The sequence below is a fragment of the Myiozetetes cayanensis genome, unplaced genomic scaffold, assembly GCF_022539395.1.
Source record: "Myiozetetes cayanensis isolate MyiCay16 unplaced genomic scaffold, myiCay2020 scf6-25, whole genome shotgun sequence".
In the NCBI taxonomy this organism is placed as follows: domain Eukaryota; kingdom Metazoa; phylum Chordata; class Aves; order Passeriformes; family Tyrannidae; genus Myiozetetes; species Myiozetetes cayanensis.
Window position 1 is genome coordinate 35,391,453 of NW_026087853.1, and position 17,420 is coordinate 35,408,872.

The 17,420-nt window shown below is 41.1% G+C and overlaps 1 protein-coding gene across 3 annotated transcripts in view; it reads left to right on the top strand.

Moving 5' to 3' along the window:
• The window catches only part of CDAN1 (codanin 1), a 35,576-nt gene that overhangs the window by 10,734 nt on the left and 7,422 nt on the right, over nucleotides 1-17,420 (top strand). For 2 of the 3 annotated variants that reach the window (XM_050336284.1, XM_050336285.1), the window contains exons 4-22: nucleotides 148-341; nucleotides 769-888; nucleotides 1,586-1,664; nucleotides 2,060-2,180; nucleotides 3,188-3,297; nucleotides 4,000-4,089; nucleotides 5,106-5,181; nucleotides 7,102-7,310; nucleotides 7,955-8,069; nucleotides 8,851-8,994; nucleotides 9,603-9,769; nucleotides 10,376-10,457; nucleotides 11,151-11,240; nucleotides 12,300-12,354; nucleotides 13,349-13,482; nucleotides 14,193-14,296; nucleotides 15,747-15,896; nucleotides 16,305-16,368; nucleotides 16,855-16,933. In XM_050336284.1, the coding sequence (XP_050192241.1) occupies nucleotides 148-341; nucleotides 769-888; nucleotides 1,586-1,664; nucleotides 2,060-2,180; nucleotides 3,188-3,297; nucleotides 4,000-4,089; nucleotides 5,106-5,181; nucleotides 7,102-7,310; nucleotides 7,955-8,069; nucleotides 8,851-8,994; nucleotides 9,603-9,769; nucleotides 10,376-10,457; nucleotides 11,151-11,240; nucleotides 12,300-12,354; nucleotides 13,349-13,482; nucleotides 14,193-14,296; nucleotides 15,747-15,896; nucleotides 16,305-16,368; nucleotides 16,855-16,933 (2,183 nt within the window). Of the gene's footprint in view, nucleotides 1-147; nucleotides 342-768; nucleotides 889-1,585; nucleotides 1,665-2,059; nucleotides 2,181-3,187; nucleotides 3,298-3,999; nucleotides 4,090-5,105; nucleotides 5,182-7,101; nucleotides 7,311-7,954; nucleotides 8,070-8,850; nucleotides 8,995-9,602; nucleotides 9,770-10,375; nucleotides 10,458-11,150; nucleotides 11,241-12,299; nucleotides 12,355-13,348; nucleotides 13,483-14,192; nucleotides 14,297-15,746; nucleotides 15,897-16,304; nucleotides 16,369-16,460; nucleotides 16,549-16,854; nucleotides 16,934-17,420 lie in introns of all 3 variants that reach the window. The other variant, XR_007631522.1, reaches the window with a different exon arrangement.

Below are 17,420 nucleotides of genomic sequence, written 5' to 3' on the forward strand. Positions count from 1 at the left end.
GCTAAAAGCTCCATTAGACAGTGTAAATGACATGGTTAGTTATTGCAGGATTTCCTTCATGCTACACTGCAAGAGAAAGACCTCTGGCTGCATGGCTGTTGTGGATCATCTTCAGTCACATGGTATTTTACTGCTCTTGAATTTCAGATGCAAATTGCTGCACCAGGCGTCTTCTCCTGCAGGGATATCTTTTGATCCTGGTACTCCGACTAAGCCTAGCTACACTCGCAGTGCTAGCCTGCCTGCAGAAAGCCATCTGGTGACCTGTGCAAATCCTACCAAGGTTTCCTGCAAGAAGCAGCTGGAGTGTCTGGCGCAGCTCTATTCATCGTGTATAGCAGGTGATGTGAGACTGACCCAGATGATGTGAGACTGACCTTTCTTTGAGCTTTGAACTTGCATGTGTGTTGTGAGAGGGAGGTAGCTGAGAAGTAGAAGTTGTGGAACAGTTACAGTGTACAAAAAAATAACATCTGGAAAAATAAACTTAAGCCAACTCAATTATTAAAAATAAATGAATACTAGGTTAAAGTTTAGGGAAGGAGGTGAGCCTGATGCAATACTCTGAGCTGCAATAGACCAAAATTATATGGCCTGAAACTAGTCTATTTTCTAACACATCTTTCCCATACTGATTTACGCTGTGGTTGTGCTCAGGGAGTTCTTTGGTGACTACCAGAGTACAGGAATCTATCTTTTTACCTTTGTGAATTAAAGCAGGACAATATTGAATAATCCACTTCTAACATCTCGTTTACTCTCTTCCAGAAAACCTGGTACCAAATATTTTTCTGGAGCTGTTTTTTGTTCTGCAACTATTGACATCTAAAGGCACTTCTACTGCAGAAGATGGGGACAGTGATCTTGAAATCAGTGAAAGTAGTAGAGGTAAGCAATAGTATTGAGGAGAAAGAGTATTGCTTCCATGGAATAATAATGTGTTATATAGCAGCTTGGACAGTTAGTCTTAAATGACATAAAAATGCCTTATTACCAATTTGTGGGACTCCTCTGAGATGCTGACAAAAATCACACGTGTGGGAAGTGCTTCTGCAGTATGATAGAGTGTGGTTGTTTGGTCCTGTTTTAATCTAGTTTTCTACTATTGTGTGAGATTTGCTGTAGCTGCTTGCTAACACTGACTTCTAAAGAGAAGGACAGATTTGCTAAACTTGCTTCTCCATTGGCTTCTGCAACTCAAAAGTGCTGTTGATATACTATGTGTTTCTTTAGCTTAAGATTAGGATATGAGTGTACAGGATTCAGCCATATAGATGTGTAATTCTTGCATTTGTTTTTTGTCAAATTCAGGCTTAAGCTTGATGCAGTTAGTACTTTCATATGGATATTAAAACCAAAAGAGTGATACACACCACCATCCCCCACCTCAGGTTCCCCAATTTGACTGACCTTTGTTTTACTACTCATTCTTAGGGCTGAGAGTGGGAACTTCTGGGAATTGGACAGGGATCTAAAAGACTATTTTTGGATGTGGCAGTTCCTACTTTCCTTAAAAGCTTTGTTGGTCTTTTAATTTATAAATAGTGATAAGTACTGTCGTCTCATGTTTCTTTTTTCCCCTTAGAAGAGTCAGGGGGACAGCATTTCCAAAGTGTGCACAACTGTGTTTATTTTGCTGTTCGAGTCTTGGACTATCAATATGAGTGAGTTGAATTTTTTTTGCTCTGCTTTTATGTCTGCAGTTACATGTGGGATTAAGCAAGTGTGCTTGGGTTTTAGAGCTTTACCACTTACGAGCACCGAGTTGTTAATTTTACCTCAAAACATGCAACTTGACCTGGATTTGGATGTGTGTGAGTTTTCCTTGCACTGATCTGTCCACTGAACTTTGTTGTAGTTATGCAGGAACAGGAAAGTCACGAGATGGGAGTGATAACAAATGGTCCTACAGATACCTGTAGGATTTCACGCTGAATACCTGTGGCTTAGAACTCTTTAGTTGGCAGCATCATAAAAAATGAGCATAAGCATTTCGTTAGGTCTGATCATGTGTTGTTTATGTCTGTCTCTCTGGGTTTTATCCCTGTTTTCTTGGCAGAATTATTTCCCATTTAGAAAAGGGGATGCTGAAGCTTTTGGCTGAAAATGAACGAATTGCATCTTTTTCTCCCGCCTTGCACAAGAGGCTCAGGCAGGCTTATGAAAGCAGCACAGCCAAGGTAAAAATTGGCAGACCTCAACTGACATTTCTTCAAACCTTTGTATTGTTGCTCTCTTATTTGCAATGGCTTTGATGTTAAATTTCATTACTCCTACTTCAAGTATCTTGTCATGTTGTCTCTGGCAACTGTCTAAAAGCTACTTCTTTTTCTTGTCAGTGGTTGAGTGGATTGCTAGGTCCAGTGATTGTTAGCTGTGAATCATTGCTGGCTATCCTTGCATTGTCCTTTGGGCCCTGACCTCAACCGGAGACTGTGATAGGGTCAAGTTTTGCTTTTGAATCTCATCTAATAAACATGCATCCCAAGAGAATGATTGATTAGATGCAAAATCAGAAGGTAGTTTTGAAGAAGTGGATTTCTTTTGTAGATATGGACTCCTTTTAGGCAAATGAAGTTTCAGAGGAGACAATGCAGACTGTGTAAGCTGGTTCCCTCATATAATTATCTGGGTTAGGGAACTTAAGCTGGATGGTAGGAATGCATTTTATATCTCATTTCATGCATCTTTTAAAAATGGAAATTACTCTTGGCAAAGAAAGTACCAGATACTCTCTGAGACTAGGACACTTCAATAATGGAGCTTTAAAGTTGTTAACGTTGTAAATAAAGGTCTCTTGTTACTTGAAGACATAGGCTTTTTGAGCTGGAGAAAGAGTAACAGTAGAGGAATTGCCAGCCATTATCCTGCATTCTCTGAAGCCTGATACTGAAGGGACACTTTGACTGTGCATCATTCTTTCCACACGGTATCAATACTGGTTGCAATCTGTTCAGCAGAGATTTAGAGAGATGAGATGCTTTCTCTTGTAATGTTGAGTGATTCTGCCTCTGTAGTGTAACGTAGTGTTTACTAGTAGCTAGCAATTAGGGAAGTAGCTAATCTCTGGACAATTTGGCTAGTGATACTTGGTTTCCTCATCATGCCTTTTCCCTGTTCTCTTCTGAGTCTCAGATTATTTTAGAGACTTACATTAGTCTAAAGACTGCCTTTATATTTTGAACAGGTGTCTCTCCTGTTGCCGTGCTCTGTACAGTCTGTTTCTTTCCAGCCAGAAACTGATAATCGCTCTAACTTTCCCAGTGACAGAGCATTTCACATATTTAAGAAACAGAGGTAAGTTTCTTCTACTATTACTGTATGACTCACAGGGTATAACCTCTGCATGATTGTGAGCAAAGAATATTAAGAATGTCTCACGTATGCTTCGTGCTGTAGAAAAAAATCTTGACGTTTTCACTCTAATTAAAAGGTAAAAAAAGCCTTTTTCCATATTGAATGCAGGAGCTAAATGCTTAATGTCTTTAGAGAAAAACAGCCTAATTCTTCAGGAGTTACTGAGACTTCTGTTAATGCCAGTACAGTGCGTCACCCTACTGGATTGCGTCTGCTTATAGATCTGGTGTGCTTTTATTCTTTCTGCTGCCTCTCTCCATGATTGCGGCAATAGGGTGAGGGCAGAATGACAAGTTGTCTTGATCCTTTTTTCTCTCCTCATAGATCTTATTTTATCTGACTTATTCTTTCCTGCCTCTCAGTCTTTTGTATGTCTGTCTGGTAATGGGTGTTTTGGTCATTCCATCAAAGTTTGGGCATAAGCTCAAGCACTTGTTGTCCAAGCCACGGAAAATGAAAACTCACCGAAGTCCCATTTACATTAATGCGTTTTGCAAAAGGTATCTGAATGCTTAGAGACATGAGTTATTTAATCTGAGGTAGATTCTTGCCGGGGAACTTTGAAGCAATTGAATATTTGGTCGTTGTTGCTACAAATTTTGAAGAGTGGGAATTCATACCCTTGAATATCTTGATTCTCAGGGACATATTTTATGAACTTCTGCGTGAATGGGAGGATAACCACGAGAAAACTGGCTGGGACTTTGAAAGAGTTCTGGGCAACAAGATCAGGTAGGAGTCTGTAATGTAGCTGAATTGCTGGTGCAGCATACTAGACTTGGCATCCTAAGTTCCATGTTCTCCCTGGTCTTCTGCGCTAATCTGTAGGGGGCTATGCTGCTTGGAAGATACTAATTATGTAAACTTGCTTCTATATTTAAAAGTATCAGCTGCTATCTTAAAAGAAACAAGCCGTAAGTAGCAAGTGCCTAATTTGATCAGTCTTGATGTAGCTCTTTCCCTGTTCGTAATCAAAGAAAGTACCAGTATATTGTGGTCTGAACATTGTTATTGTATACACTTGTGTGTGCATTTCAAGTTTCTGGTCTGACTCCACTTAAGCCTGGAGACCTGTGCTGTATGTTCAGAAGCTAATTATTCTGATTATTTCAGGGGGTTCTAGTGTATTGTCTCTGAAAACAAGGCAACTATGACTCTTTCTGCAGAAACCAGACTGTTAAATTCATGTATTGCTTTATCAAAATAGATTGTACATAAAGAAACTACAATGGTTTGATAGCAGTTGCCTTGTGGGTTTCTGTGTTGGTTTCAACCATCAGCCTACTCAAGTTACATGTATGTAGGTGTTTTTTCACTACAGGAGCAAAACAAGGCTGAGGCCTAAACTAAGAAATTTTCTTTGCCCTGGGGCATCAGAAGAAGCACTGTTACTGTGTTCTGTATGTGTGAAGTCTCAGCTCACTCTTCTGTGCAGGGAAGAGTGGGAGCTGAATGAGTTCATTCTTCTTCCCAAGTAACAGCATTATTTCAGATAAGGAAGAGATTCTTTTCATCTCTAGGGTTGTTTGTTCTGCAGGTACTCAGGGAGAATTTTTGTTTTCATATCAGCAGCAGATGGGGCTCAGTGCTTGGGAAACCTGGTTATAAAGATGTTGCTTTTTGCAATGGCCTTTGGAGATTGCTTTCTTAGGAGCAATTATTTTAGGCTTTTGGTATAGTGTGAGATTAGAACACTATTTTTGTACCACAGAGTTCCTGTCAGAATTTCATGATCTTTTCCTTCACAGGGCCATGATGGCTCACCTATCTGCAACCTGCAACCACAGCCATTTTGCCCGGCTCTTTCAGAAACAGCTTATCCAGGTAAATGACTTGGGTTTTTTTATGAATGTATGTGTCAAAGCTGATTTGATCCTTCCTCAGCCTGAGGAAACAAACTGTATCTTGCAAGTTTCTCCAAGATTTTCCTATTGAAACCTTTTTTTGGGAAGAGACAAGTTTTCAGGATGGGAATTTCTTTCCTTTTTAAGAAATAATCAGTGATAAATTCTTTTAATGATTGGATGAACTCTGTTTAAATCAGACATAAGGTACACTGAGCACATCAAGAGCTGTAAACATTAATTCCTCATGGTTATTTACTTTGTTCTACTAATTTTAATACAGTTATAGTTTCTGGAAATTTTAAAGATACATTTTGACGTATATCAAATTTAGAGATTCCCAGTTATGTTTCTTAGCAGCATGACCTTACTATCTGCAAAGGGTCTCTGTTCTTCTGTAACACTGCAACAGCCTGTTTTTGATACAGTATTGTATATATTGTATATGTGTGGGTTCATGAAAATTGTGGGAAAGACATGAGATGAATTTTGTTGCATCAATAGGATTTAATTAGGCCTAGGTGCTGTATTTTATCTGTGCCTTCTTAATGAAAACTGGCAGGATTTCTACAAGGGTAACCAAAGATCTAAACTGGTAACTAGGCATCTTCAGTGAATCCAATGTGTCTGACTAGAAAGTGATTTGCAGAATCTTACTCTTGCAGAAATGAACTGTGACTGAGGATTTGCTTCGAGACCTTATAATTTAAGGTTGGGAAGCGTTACAAGATATTCTTTTGGGGAGGGAAGGATGCTCTGTTTGGAATAAAGGGACCTAGTAGTTGCTCACCACTACTGCTCACATACATAGTTAAATGTTGCTTTTTAGTATGATCTCTCTCATTAAAATTACCGTGATTTAGATGCAGGGATGTGCAGTCATCTTTTCCCTTTACTCATCATTGGCTAGGAGTATACACTCCATTATGTCTGGAGTACTGTGTCCAGTCCTGGGCTCACCAGCACAAGAGAAGAAAGATACACACTTACTAGAGCAAGTCCAGTGCAGGGCTGTGTAAGTGATTAAGGGACCTGGAGCACTTTTTTTGGTCTGAGGAGAAGCTGAGAGACCTGGGAGTATTCAGCCTGAAGAAGAGAAGGCTGCAGGTTATCTTAACACTGCATTACAAATACCTGCTGAGAGGGAATGAAGAAGAGGGAGCCAGGTTCTTTTCAGTAGTGTTCACTGGCAGGACATGAGGCAATGGACACATATTGAGGAAAAGGAAATTCCATCTGAACACAAGAAGACACTTCTTTACTGTGAGGATGGTCAAACACTGAAGCACGTTCCCCAGAGCGGTTGTGAAGTCCCAGTCTATGGAGACATTCAGAACCCAATTGGACATGGTCCTGGACAGCGTGCTGTAGCTGACCCTGATTGAACAAGAGGGTTGGGTTAGATGATCCAAGAGGCCCCTTACAACATAACCAGTTCTGCAGTTCTGTAATTCTTTGAGCCTCGAGTAGTATCTGTGTGTTTGAGGGAGTGCGGCATTCATTTGTTATTTTTATTTAACCCTATGGAAGTTCCAGGAAAATCTGGTCTTGGAATGCATAGTGTGGCATCATGGGCCTTGGAGACTGGGCTAAAGGTCCTACTGAGTGGTTTATGAAGATCATGCAAGTGATAGATGTTCTCTCCACACATCCACATGTAGACTGCAAGGTATCACCTAGTTAGATGTGTAGGATCTGAACTCTTATAACATGTTTTGGCATGAGGAAGAGTTGCTCTGTATGTGGGTACCTGAAAAGATCGTGCTTGGATTACTCCAAAAAGAGTCTTGTGAGGAAGGGATAATATGTTGGATGAAAGGATAGTATGTTGGATGAGAGATACGTGAAATGATGTCTTGTTACAAAATTTCCACCTCCCTACTCTTTCTGTCTCCTAAAGATGTGTAAAGGTCCTATTGGTGGTGGTGCAAGCTGGGGAGACACACCAGACCAGGATGTCCTTAATATGCTGGGTTCTGACAATCTGAGCCGTTTGAAGAGACTGCAGGAAAGATTTGTTGTTCCTCAGAGCATCAGAGGACCTTGTCCACCCCCTTCATTCCCGGGGTGCCAGCAGTTCTTCAGGGACTTCATCCTCAGTGCAGGAAGGTTAGCTACCTGTGCTTGCTGTTTCCTCTCTGAAATGGGTGGGTAACAGGAGCACCAGCATGTTGCTCTTGCAGCAGAGAGTTATTCAGAAAGATTGGGACTAGGATATATGGTAATATATGGTAATAATTTTTCTTCTGTAAAACCATATTTTCTCAGAGGCTCTCAGCATTTCCCAGTGCCAAGGCATGCAGTGCTGCTTAGCAAGGACACTGGACTGGACAAGTTCTTCTTGTGTGATAGGGCATGAAGCCAAGGAGTACAGAATGAAGCCAGCTTTATTGTTTTGTTTAATGAGTTTTTCACCATTCACAGCATGAAGTATTTGTGACCTATGGGAGATTTTAATCTTCAGTTATTTCACAGCTTCCTGCTTTGATAGATCTATTTTATTATCCTTATGCTGAGACTTGCTAAATAGCATCTCTTTGAAAATAGCATCAAATAGCATCTCTGAAAAAGTACAAAAGGAAATGAAGGGGGTCAGCCAGTACCAGTCTTGTCTCTTGCTTTCTTGTCTGTCAGTCTGTTCCACTGGATGTCTGCTGATGCTCATGAGACAAGCTTGAAATTTTGCAGTGTGTTAGTTGAGGTTTTACTGCTGTTTTCAGCCTAGTCTGACTCATCATCATCTTTTGCTGAAGTTACCAGTTCAATCAGCACCTGATGGATAGTCTGTGCCTGAAGATACTTGAATTGAATGGCCTTACTCTGGTGGAGCATGAGCACTGTGACGGGGAAGCAGATATGGATGAACAGGTAAGCTTGTTTCTTGCAAACACATCTGGCAGGAATTTTTCTGAGGTGTTCCAGTAGTCTAAAAATTGCTGGCTTGCTTGTGAATTGCTTGGACCTGCCACTACTGTATTACAGGACAAGAACTTATGGAAGTCTGAGCCCCTTGCCACTTACTTGCACGCTTCAGGGTGCTTCATAGAACTGTGTCATAAGAGATAATGCACAATAGTTTGGAAAGTGGAAGCCTCTTTTTTAGGTTATTAGTATCCTGTGTTAGATCAATGAAATAACCAAGCTGAGTTGTTGCACTCAGTTGCAATAGCTCCTTTTTACTTTTCCACGTGGAAGGATTTTAGTTTGAATTTGTAGTGATCCCTGTTCATACCTGTTCAGATGTTTCTTCACTCAGCTATACCTATCAGAGGTGTCACAGCTTAGAGCTTATTAGCAAAGTAGTTGCCAAAGGTTCATGAAGACTTGCAGTGGTAGTGGTATAAAGGAGGCAATGTGAGATCAGCTCTCTGTCCTCTCATTGACTCCACAGTTCTTAATGTGAGGACGTGATTGAGCAGCTGCTTGTTTTAGAGAGCTCTTGAATAATTTCTTCTTGTCATGAAGTGAAGCAGCAGAGGCAGAAGCAATTTTAAATGCTTGATAAATATGTATTTTGGAAACTCACATTTATTAAAAGCAACGATGAAGCTATGTGGTCCTTTTACAGGAAGGAAATAAAAGTTTAGCGTAGGCATTTGCTTTGCCAGTTTAGGGTAACATTGCCTCAGCTCGCTTTTCTTCATTTCAGGATGAAAAGAAGCGCTTCACTGTGGTCTTGTTAAGTCTGCGACTCCTCGCCAAGTTCCTGGGGTTTCTTGTTTTCTTGCCATATCGCACTGTGGAGCAGCCAACTAGAGACCTGCAAGACTCTGCATTAGCATTAAGAAACCAAGTAAGAAACCTTACATTGCCTTTCGCTTGACAGGCAGGTTTTCTAATCTGAGGAGGGGATTATGAATAGTCATGCCCTTTCAGAGTGAGCCAGTGGCTCCTGGGATGATGTTATATGGTTCTGTGTCCCTGCAGCATGTTCTGGGGTTGGGAACAAAGGAAACAAGTTTGTATAATCTAGAAAAGAGGGAGCAATGCACTGATGGGAAGGTACTCGGTCTTCTGTTATTTCGGCTAATCTGGGTCTGTCATACTAGAACTCTCACCTAGCTGTATTTGTAGTGTACAAATCCAGCTAGCAGGAATGATTTTGAAAGTTTGGCACCCATCTCCTAGAAGTGTGTCATTCTGAATGCAATAACTCCACTTGTAAGTAGTCAGACTTATAGCCTTGCTTTTGAAAGTCCCAGGGGGAGCTTTGGTTGCAGTCGTAGTGTGGTTTTTACCTCTGCTTATGTGCAAAGAAGGGTTCTCATTAGCCAGAAGTCACCTCTTATTGGTACAGAAGATGAAATCCTAGAAAGAAAAGCCAAGATACAGGTAAAAGTTTTTCTTTAAGTACCAAAAAGTAACTTCAAACTGCTGCTATAACTTCTGTTGCCTTTTAAGACGCTGCCTATACTGGATATATTGAAGCTTCTGAGACAATCTGTTCGGGATCAACGTTCTATCCTCACTATTCCTTGGGTTGTGGAGTACCTTTCCCTTGTGGATCATATTGCTCCTTTCCTGGATTACTACAGGAAAGTATTTGGCCTCTTGCTGCAGGTATACAGGTAGGAGGCTGGGAAAAATATATATATTAAGAACTTTTCTGTGAATGTTTGATTATATACTTGAGATACTTGATGTTTGAGAATGCACACTGGCACTAGCCTGAGATTCTTATTAAAAGAACACTTGGTTTTTTTGGTGCAGATCATGAGCACTTCTTATCTTAAATGAAACTGCAAAGTTTCATGTAAATCCCTAAGGTCAGGGATTAATCTTTGATTCAAATACGTGTTATGTGTTTTTTTCATTAAGTAAATTAAAGACTTTAAATCCCCACTTGCTCATTCTATATCAGCAGCTGTGAATTTTAAACCTTGAATTTGATCCTTACACCTAGAAGATTTCCAGTGCCTAAATATCTTCTAGCTTTCTTTCCTATATAAATGAGGACAATTTGAATCACATTCTAGAGAATGGCTTTTCCAGTGTAAACTTAAGATGGCATGTTGTTCAGGTACATACAAAAAAGTAGAGCTTGCTCGCCAGTCTCTTGGCAGACATGCAAGTAATAGTGTAATTAGAAAGGGAACGGTTTGGGAATTTTTCCTTAATGAAAATTGAGGTGCTGAAAACTCACACTTTCTCTTGCTGCTTCTGCTGCATGGCAGGTTAATGGTCCTTTCTGAAGATAAGAAGATGAGTTTCCTGAACAAGCTGCTGATCCTTGCAGTTCTGGGTTGGCTCTTTCAGGTAGAGTCTACTGTGTGCACACAGCTCTTCCCTGAAGAAAAAGCAAAAAAAACCCCAAACCCCAAAATAGTATTGAAATAATTAAACCAATGCAAAATAGTAGTTTATTGTTTTGTTGTGGGGTTTTGTGGGGTTTTAAAGAGTAATTGTATTCTAATGGAGAATTATTTTCCATTAGTGAAATTGTGTGAAGCAACTTTTTTTTTTCCAAATGGAGTTCTAATTGCATCTGAAACACATTCTGTACTTATTAATCTGCATCCTTGTAAGCAAATTGGCAGCTGCTTCCTGTTAGAACTGGAAGCTCTTGTCACGAAGATGGAGTGCTAGCTGTCAGCTAGCTGTCAGCATTGAATTATTAGGGAATTTTTTGTCTGATAAAGGGATGGTGTGTGATGAACTTCTAAAATTCTTCCGTGCCTCCAGTTGGAAGCAAGGTAACGACCTACTGGGAACCTATTGGGAATGTGAAAGATGGTGTTAGGGGGAGGGTAGGGAAGGTGGCTTATGTTATTGTGATCAAACCAAATATTTAATTTTATGGAAAGGTGCTTGGGGCAGAGTGGATCTTTAGTGCTAGTTGTTTTTTTTTTTGGTGGTGGCAGGGTGGTGAGATTTCATTGTCCTCTTATCAGAAACAGTGTAAGTTACTGACTGTTGTTTGGGTTGTAACTGCTGGGTTTTCTGTTTCAGGTTCCATCAGTTCCTGAAGAGTTGTTTTTTACCACTGATGACAGGCAGGAGAGATTTATGATGGATACTGTGACATGTGCTCAGGCTTTGGTGAGTTAGTGCAGTACCACGTCCTCTGAATCTATGGAGGAAGATGGACCTACCACGTCCTCAGGTGTTTTAAGATCTTATCAGGAACTTGGCTTCAGGGCAGCTGCATTGAGGATATGTAGGCCAATGGATGTGATGCCGTAGTTTGTCCAAGTGCCTCAATTGCATTTCATCCTGGGTTGTGAACTCTGTGTTACAGCTCTAGGTTTTTTGTCAGGCAGGAGCCATCTCACCTGCTGCAATAGTTTGCAGAACAGGTGCCAAGTTGTGCTGGAGGATCAGATGCTGTTTTCCTACTCACTGATTATTGCAGTATAAGGTGAGCTGATAGAACTGTAGCTCTTCCCAAAAATAAGTAATAGTAATTGTAAACAGAAATAGTAAGATGGGACTGTTTGAGCAAGGTTGCTGTCTTTGGGGTCACCTGTTTTCCAGTTACATGATAAAGGGTAGATGAACTGAAAATATTATGGGCAAGCAAAAATCGAGTGATGTTTCAGGTAACTCCCAGACATACAAAGGGATACATACATAGTATTCCTTGAAAAGTGAAGAGTATATTTGCTAAGATACAGTGCCTTTGTGGGTGGGATCTGAAGTTCCTTTTCCTCCCAGGGCCCTGCCTGTGCTGTGTAATACTGGGCTGACATGACTCCACAGCGTGGTGTTCCAGTGAGTCTGGGGGAAGGCATTTGTGCAGGGTAATGCACAGCAGGTGGGCCTCATATATTTTCCACCGTGGATAGGTTTCTCCCTTTTGAGTAGCAGCTGTGGCAAGAGCCCTGGTTCCCCTCTTTAACCAGCAGCTTTCAGCTCTGCTTTCACAGTGATCAGGAGCTACACTAATAAAATGTGGAGCAGCTCATTCTGTGTTACAGGGATTGACTAAACACTTGGGCTGCAAAGTTCATCATTTTACTGTGTATTTGGAATCCAGTTATTGTTTTCATGGAAAGGCAGCCCTGAAACCTTCCTGTGACCATATGTATGGGATTTCTGATTTGAAGACTGTTTCTTTCCTTCAGTATCCTTTCAGCATTTCCTTCTTTTTCTCACCAGGACTCTGTACCCTTAGTGGATCAGCAGTTACTTTATACCTGCTGTCCCTATCTTGGTGAGTATTGTTTTGGGTTTTTTTTCAATATAAATAAAATACATTAGTATTTTTTTAAATTTATTTAGTTGTTTGCATTTGTCCTTTGGTACTGTAAGTCCTTGGATCATCTTTCTTACCCCTCCTCATAACTTCAGGTCTCAGTTGTGTACGAGTCAACCCAGATAAAAAGCTCTGTTACAGAAGCTCATGGAGCTGTAAATACTATCTGGTGAGGCTGGGGTAGGGAGGCTAAGTAGTCAGGATAAGTGATGTACAGGGCTTGAATACAGAGGAACAAGGGAAGCCATCCCTAAAAAGCTGGAAAGAAACACTATAAGGAGTAAGTAAGAATACAACTTTTCCGTGCTAGGTATAGGGAGAGGTATTTGTACTGCAAGGAATGTTTTGGTCCTTGGGCACATTTCTGCTTCTAGACAAAGGGGAAGAATCCTTTTGTGCCCTTGTGGTTTTTTTTAGGTTGTTGTTTGAGAGAGTTTTTCCCTGGGATTGTCTGCCATTGGTAAAATTCCTCTCTGTAGATAATAGAGCCCCATATGGGGCTATGGTGCTCTGTTTCTTGGGACTTAGTAGGAAAACTAGGTTAAACCTGAATCACAAAAGCTTCTAGGGATTGAACATGTCATCAAGCTTTTCCTCTGGTATTTTCTCCTGCCCCTGTTGCAATTTTGTGTAACTCTGCTTGCCTTGTTGTCCTTGTAGACTTTACCGTTCTCATTTGCCACACTAAAAAGCAATGTGTAAAAATGACTGCTCCCTGATCCTTCTGAGCAAGTTCCATGTGCTAGGGACCCTTTTTTGGAAGCCTCCTCTTTTCTATTCAGAGCCTGGCCTGCCTCGCTATGCCGTGCCAGTTAAATGTGTGGGATACTCCTCTGCTTTTCTAGGAACAAGACAGGCAAAGTGAAACTCTCTTTCTTGAGTTTTGTTTTGTCTTCTTTTTTCCCTTTGCTTTTGGCAATGATGACTGCTTTTGCATGTTTTCCCCGTACAGGTGAGCTGCGTAAACTACTTGCCTCTTTTGTGGCTGGTAGTGGAGCAAAAAATGGTGGCTTTATAAGGAAAATCACTCCCACAGCTGCAGAGTCTTTAGCACCCAAGGCTTCTGTCACACAGCGGAAACTGCAGGTAATAAAATTAGGCAGTCATGAGGGGAAACGGGGCAGGAGAAGTTGCTTGTACACAGTATTATCCTAATGCTAGGGAAAGAAAAAAATTGGGCCCAGGCAGCAGGGAAGATTCAGGTATCCTCTGAACAGTCTGGTATCCTCTCTCCCTGTTTTTTTGTTACAGTTGTGTGGCTGGGATACCATGTGGGTGTTGAAATCCAGACAATTTCAGTAAACATTCTTGCAGTTGGAACAACTAGTTTATTTATCTGTCTCCCTCTTTTTTAATATAAAATGTTGGTACGTTTCTCATACTTCGTTTTGGTTAGATTGTAGCCATGCTTTCCACTTAAAGAACAACCTGTGTAGGAGCCTACAGGATTGCCAATCTGTATTTAGAAGACAGGATCCTTTCTTTCCAAAACAAGCCCTACATGATGGCTCATTATTAGTGGGTGCTGTCAGAACTCTCCCATTCCTCCCTTTACAGGGCATTTGCTTTTATAGATTCAGAAACCCTCATAATGAACTTGGGTTACATGGCTAAAAGGGAAAGGGAGTAAATAATTTACAGGGATGATGAATGCTGCAGTAGCAGAAAGTCCTAGTGCAGGCAAATTGCATACTTTTTAGCACATTTTCAAATGGCAGTTCTGTCCGTTCCTGTGTTGGTGAGAGAAGAATCTGGGTGGAGTGCTCTAATCAACTGTAGCACTTTCTCTTTAACAGGTGGAGTTGGAACAGGCCTTCTTCCACAACCAGCCTTCTTCCCTGCGGAGAACTGTTGAGTTTGTGGCAGAGAGGGTGGGATCCAACTGTGTTAAGCACATTAAGTAAGTGCTGGTAATCTGTTCTGTGACTTAAGAAGTGGCTTTACATTATAATGAGGCAAAGAGTTGATCCTTTGAACTTGTGTGTATGGAGGAAAGAAAGCTTCCCTCAGAGTATGCTGCATAGCAGACCACCAAGGCTATATAAAACTGTGACCAGAAATGTCTTATTGCCATCACAAAGAGGAATTTTTAAAGAGATGTAGAAAGGAGGTATGTAAGGAGGTATGACACTTGGTGTGTGAACGTCATGGAGCATTTTGAGACTTTATATCCCTTTCAGAACATTCTTGCTGATGGAAAAATCTCATATCGAAGTGACCTCTGGAGGTCATTGCATCCAAGCTCCTGCTCAAAGAAGGGCCAGCTTTCAGATTAGATCAGATTTATTGGCACCTTTTCCAATTAGAAAAGTTTCCACCTTTTAAGTACCTCTTAGTACCATCCAATACTTAATTTTCCCAGGATTTGTGAAAAATGTTTCCTTATATCCTATCAGAATATCCCATGTTCCAGCTTGTGCATACTGCCAGTCAAACTTTAGCAATGCTCTTCCTGGAAGAGTTTTACTCTGTCTTCCCTGTAACCTTTTCTTCTCCCTTCACCTTTTTCTTTTCTTCAGACTGAGTGAAACCGACTACCTCAGTCTCCTTGGAGGCCACATGCTCCAGCATCCCAGTTATCTTAATGATTTTTTTCTTTTCTCAAATTGTCCTTGGCTTTCTTGTCCTGGGGTCCCAAAGCTGGACACACTGCTCCAGATGCAGCCTCACGGCAGTGAGGGAAGCAGCAACTTCCCTTGACTTGCTGGCTGCAGTGTTGGGATTGTCAGCCCAGTATAATGTTGGCCTTCTTTGGATGCTGCTAACTTTGTCTGCTGGGAACCCCAGATCCTTTCTGCAGAGCTGCTCCATAGCCAGGAGACCCCAGCCTATATGGTGCACAGTCACCACCTCATTGTCTGCCCATTTCTCTACCTTTTCACAGTTCTCCTGTGTGGCAGCCCTGCCCTCCAGCATGTCACTCATGAGCTTGCTCAGGGTTTTGCACTGTACCTTACTGAAAACATTAAATTGTATCAGCCCTTAAGGAATGCTGGTTGTAGTGGGCTGCTGTTGACATCTTTGAACTTCTGAGCACTATCCATTGAGCATACAAGGGCATTGCTACCAGAAAGTATACCTGTAACCAAAAATCTTTCTACTAAAATCTTAAGGCTTTTGACTCTTGCCTTAGTACTGTTTTGATATCTTCATTGGCTCTATTTCCTTGCATACAGAATAGGGACGTGGTACAGTACTAAATACAGCAGTTGATTCTATTTTAGCAGAGTTGTTTATTGCATTTGAGATGAGTATCCCCCTAAACTGGGGAGAACAGCTGGGTACAGTTAGTGTGCACTGTTTCTTGTATTGATTTCAGTCTGTCTGATCGTTCTTCTGTTTTTTTACAGGGCAACACTGGTAGCAGAGTTGGTTCAAAGGGCTGAAACCATGTTGCAAGATAAAGTGAAGGAGGATGCTTCTAGTCATGACAAACTTCTTGAAGAGGTGTGCACTCATCTCTATGAGGAAGGGGCCCAGGCACTCATCAAAGGCAGAGAGTAAGGAGGAAAATTTATTTATTTAAACTTCTGCCTTCCCATCTCTTCTTACTGAAGAATCTATAAGCCTAATTTACCTTGGCCTGTCCTACTCAGGTTCTGGTAGTCATAAACCATGATCTCTGCTCTTCTTAGAGTGACTACAGTGCCTCCAGCCAGTTAATACTGTATTTGTAGGAAGGAAAGGGTGCTGTCTGTCCCTCTGCATCCAGCTTCAAACAGACATCCACTGCAGCTATTGTATTTCCCCTGCTTGGAAAACCGATATTGCAGCTTGGAGGCTTGTAATTACCCTTTCCTTGTCTGGTTCTTTTGGTCTGACTTATTGCTTTGCCATATAATGAACCTCTGAGTGTTGTCTGAGAAGTTTGACTAATCCTGTGCCATACTTTCTTTCTTTTTTTGTAGATTTTGCAAAAAGAAGGGTCCTGAGGCAGTAAGGGTGTTGTTGCCAGAAGAGACATCTGCTGCAGTATGTATATTTACTAAAACTTATTAAAGGTCCTGACTCTAATTCTGGATTGTTACTATTTTTCCATTGCTGTTTATCTTATCCCTTAATAGCTCAGGTCAAGGGAGCCTTTTGATGCCCTCATGGGAGGACTCATAGCTAAGGAGAGTCACTTCTACCAGGCTGCCTTGCATATTCTGGGTAAAGTGATACTCTAGCTCATAGCTAACTGTTGAGACTAGAATGTTATATAAATTGCATTCATGTTGCAAGGATAATGCTTTTGTTTTAGCATCAACTTCTACAAGAGTTGATGAGGTTTGGAAAATCAAAATGGGTCAGTTGTATTGCTCAAGCTAGCAGTTCCCACAGAGGTGGTGGTGCTCTGTTTATTCGTTGCATGCCAAAATTAAGCTTTTTGCCTCTAGATTTCTTTCTGACTTTTTATTGACTGTAGTGCTGTGGCTGGTAGTAAATCTCTTATTGCTTGTTATCCTCCCTGTAAAGGTTTTAAGTAGTGCAGAAAACATTGCGGTGGAACTGGCTACTGAGAAAGCCTGTGGCTGGCTCTCTGCCAACATTGCAGGTGAGTCCTTTTGCTTTGAACTGGGGCTTCTAACCTGCGCATTGTACTTCCCCCTCCTCCCCGAGGTCAAGAGACAGATACTGTAATAACGTACTTGGTCGTACTGATTTTTCTTTTAGTGGGAAGTGTGCAGTTACCCTGTCCCTCCTGTTTAGGAATAAGAAGAATTCTAGCTCTAAGAATCTTATTCAGGGGTCTTTCAGGCTTGGCCCACAGAAATGATTTTTAGTTATAGAGTCTCGTAGGATGGTGAGAAGAAATTCTAGGGAAAGCTCCTTCTGGAAATGTCATCTATGTTGAATTTGTCTTCATACACTTCATACACTTCCAGTGTATGATAGACAACTGCTCTCTCAAGCCACTTTATGGTTTACATGTACAGAGAGTTGAAATCTTCTGTAAAACAAACACTGCCTGGACTGGGTGTCTTTTCTGCAGGCTGAAGGCAAGTGTGGTGATTTTTCTCTGTAATACTGCTCTGTCAACT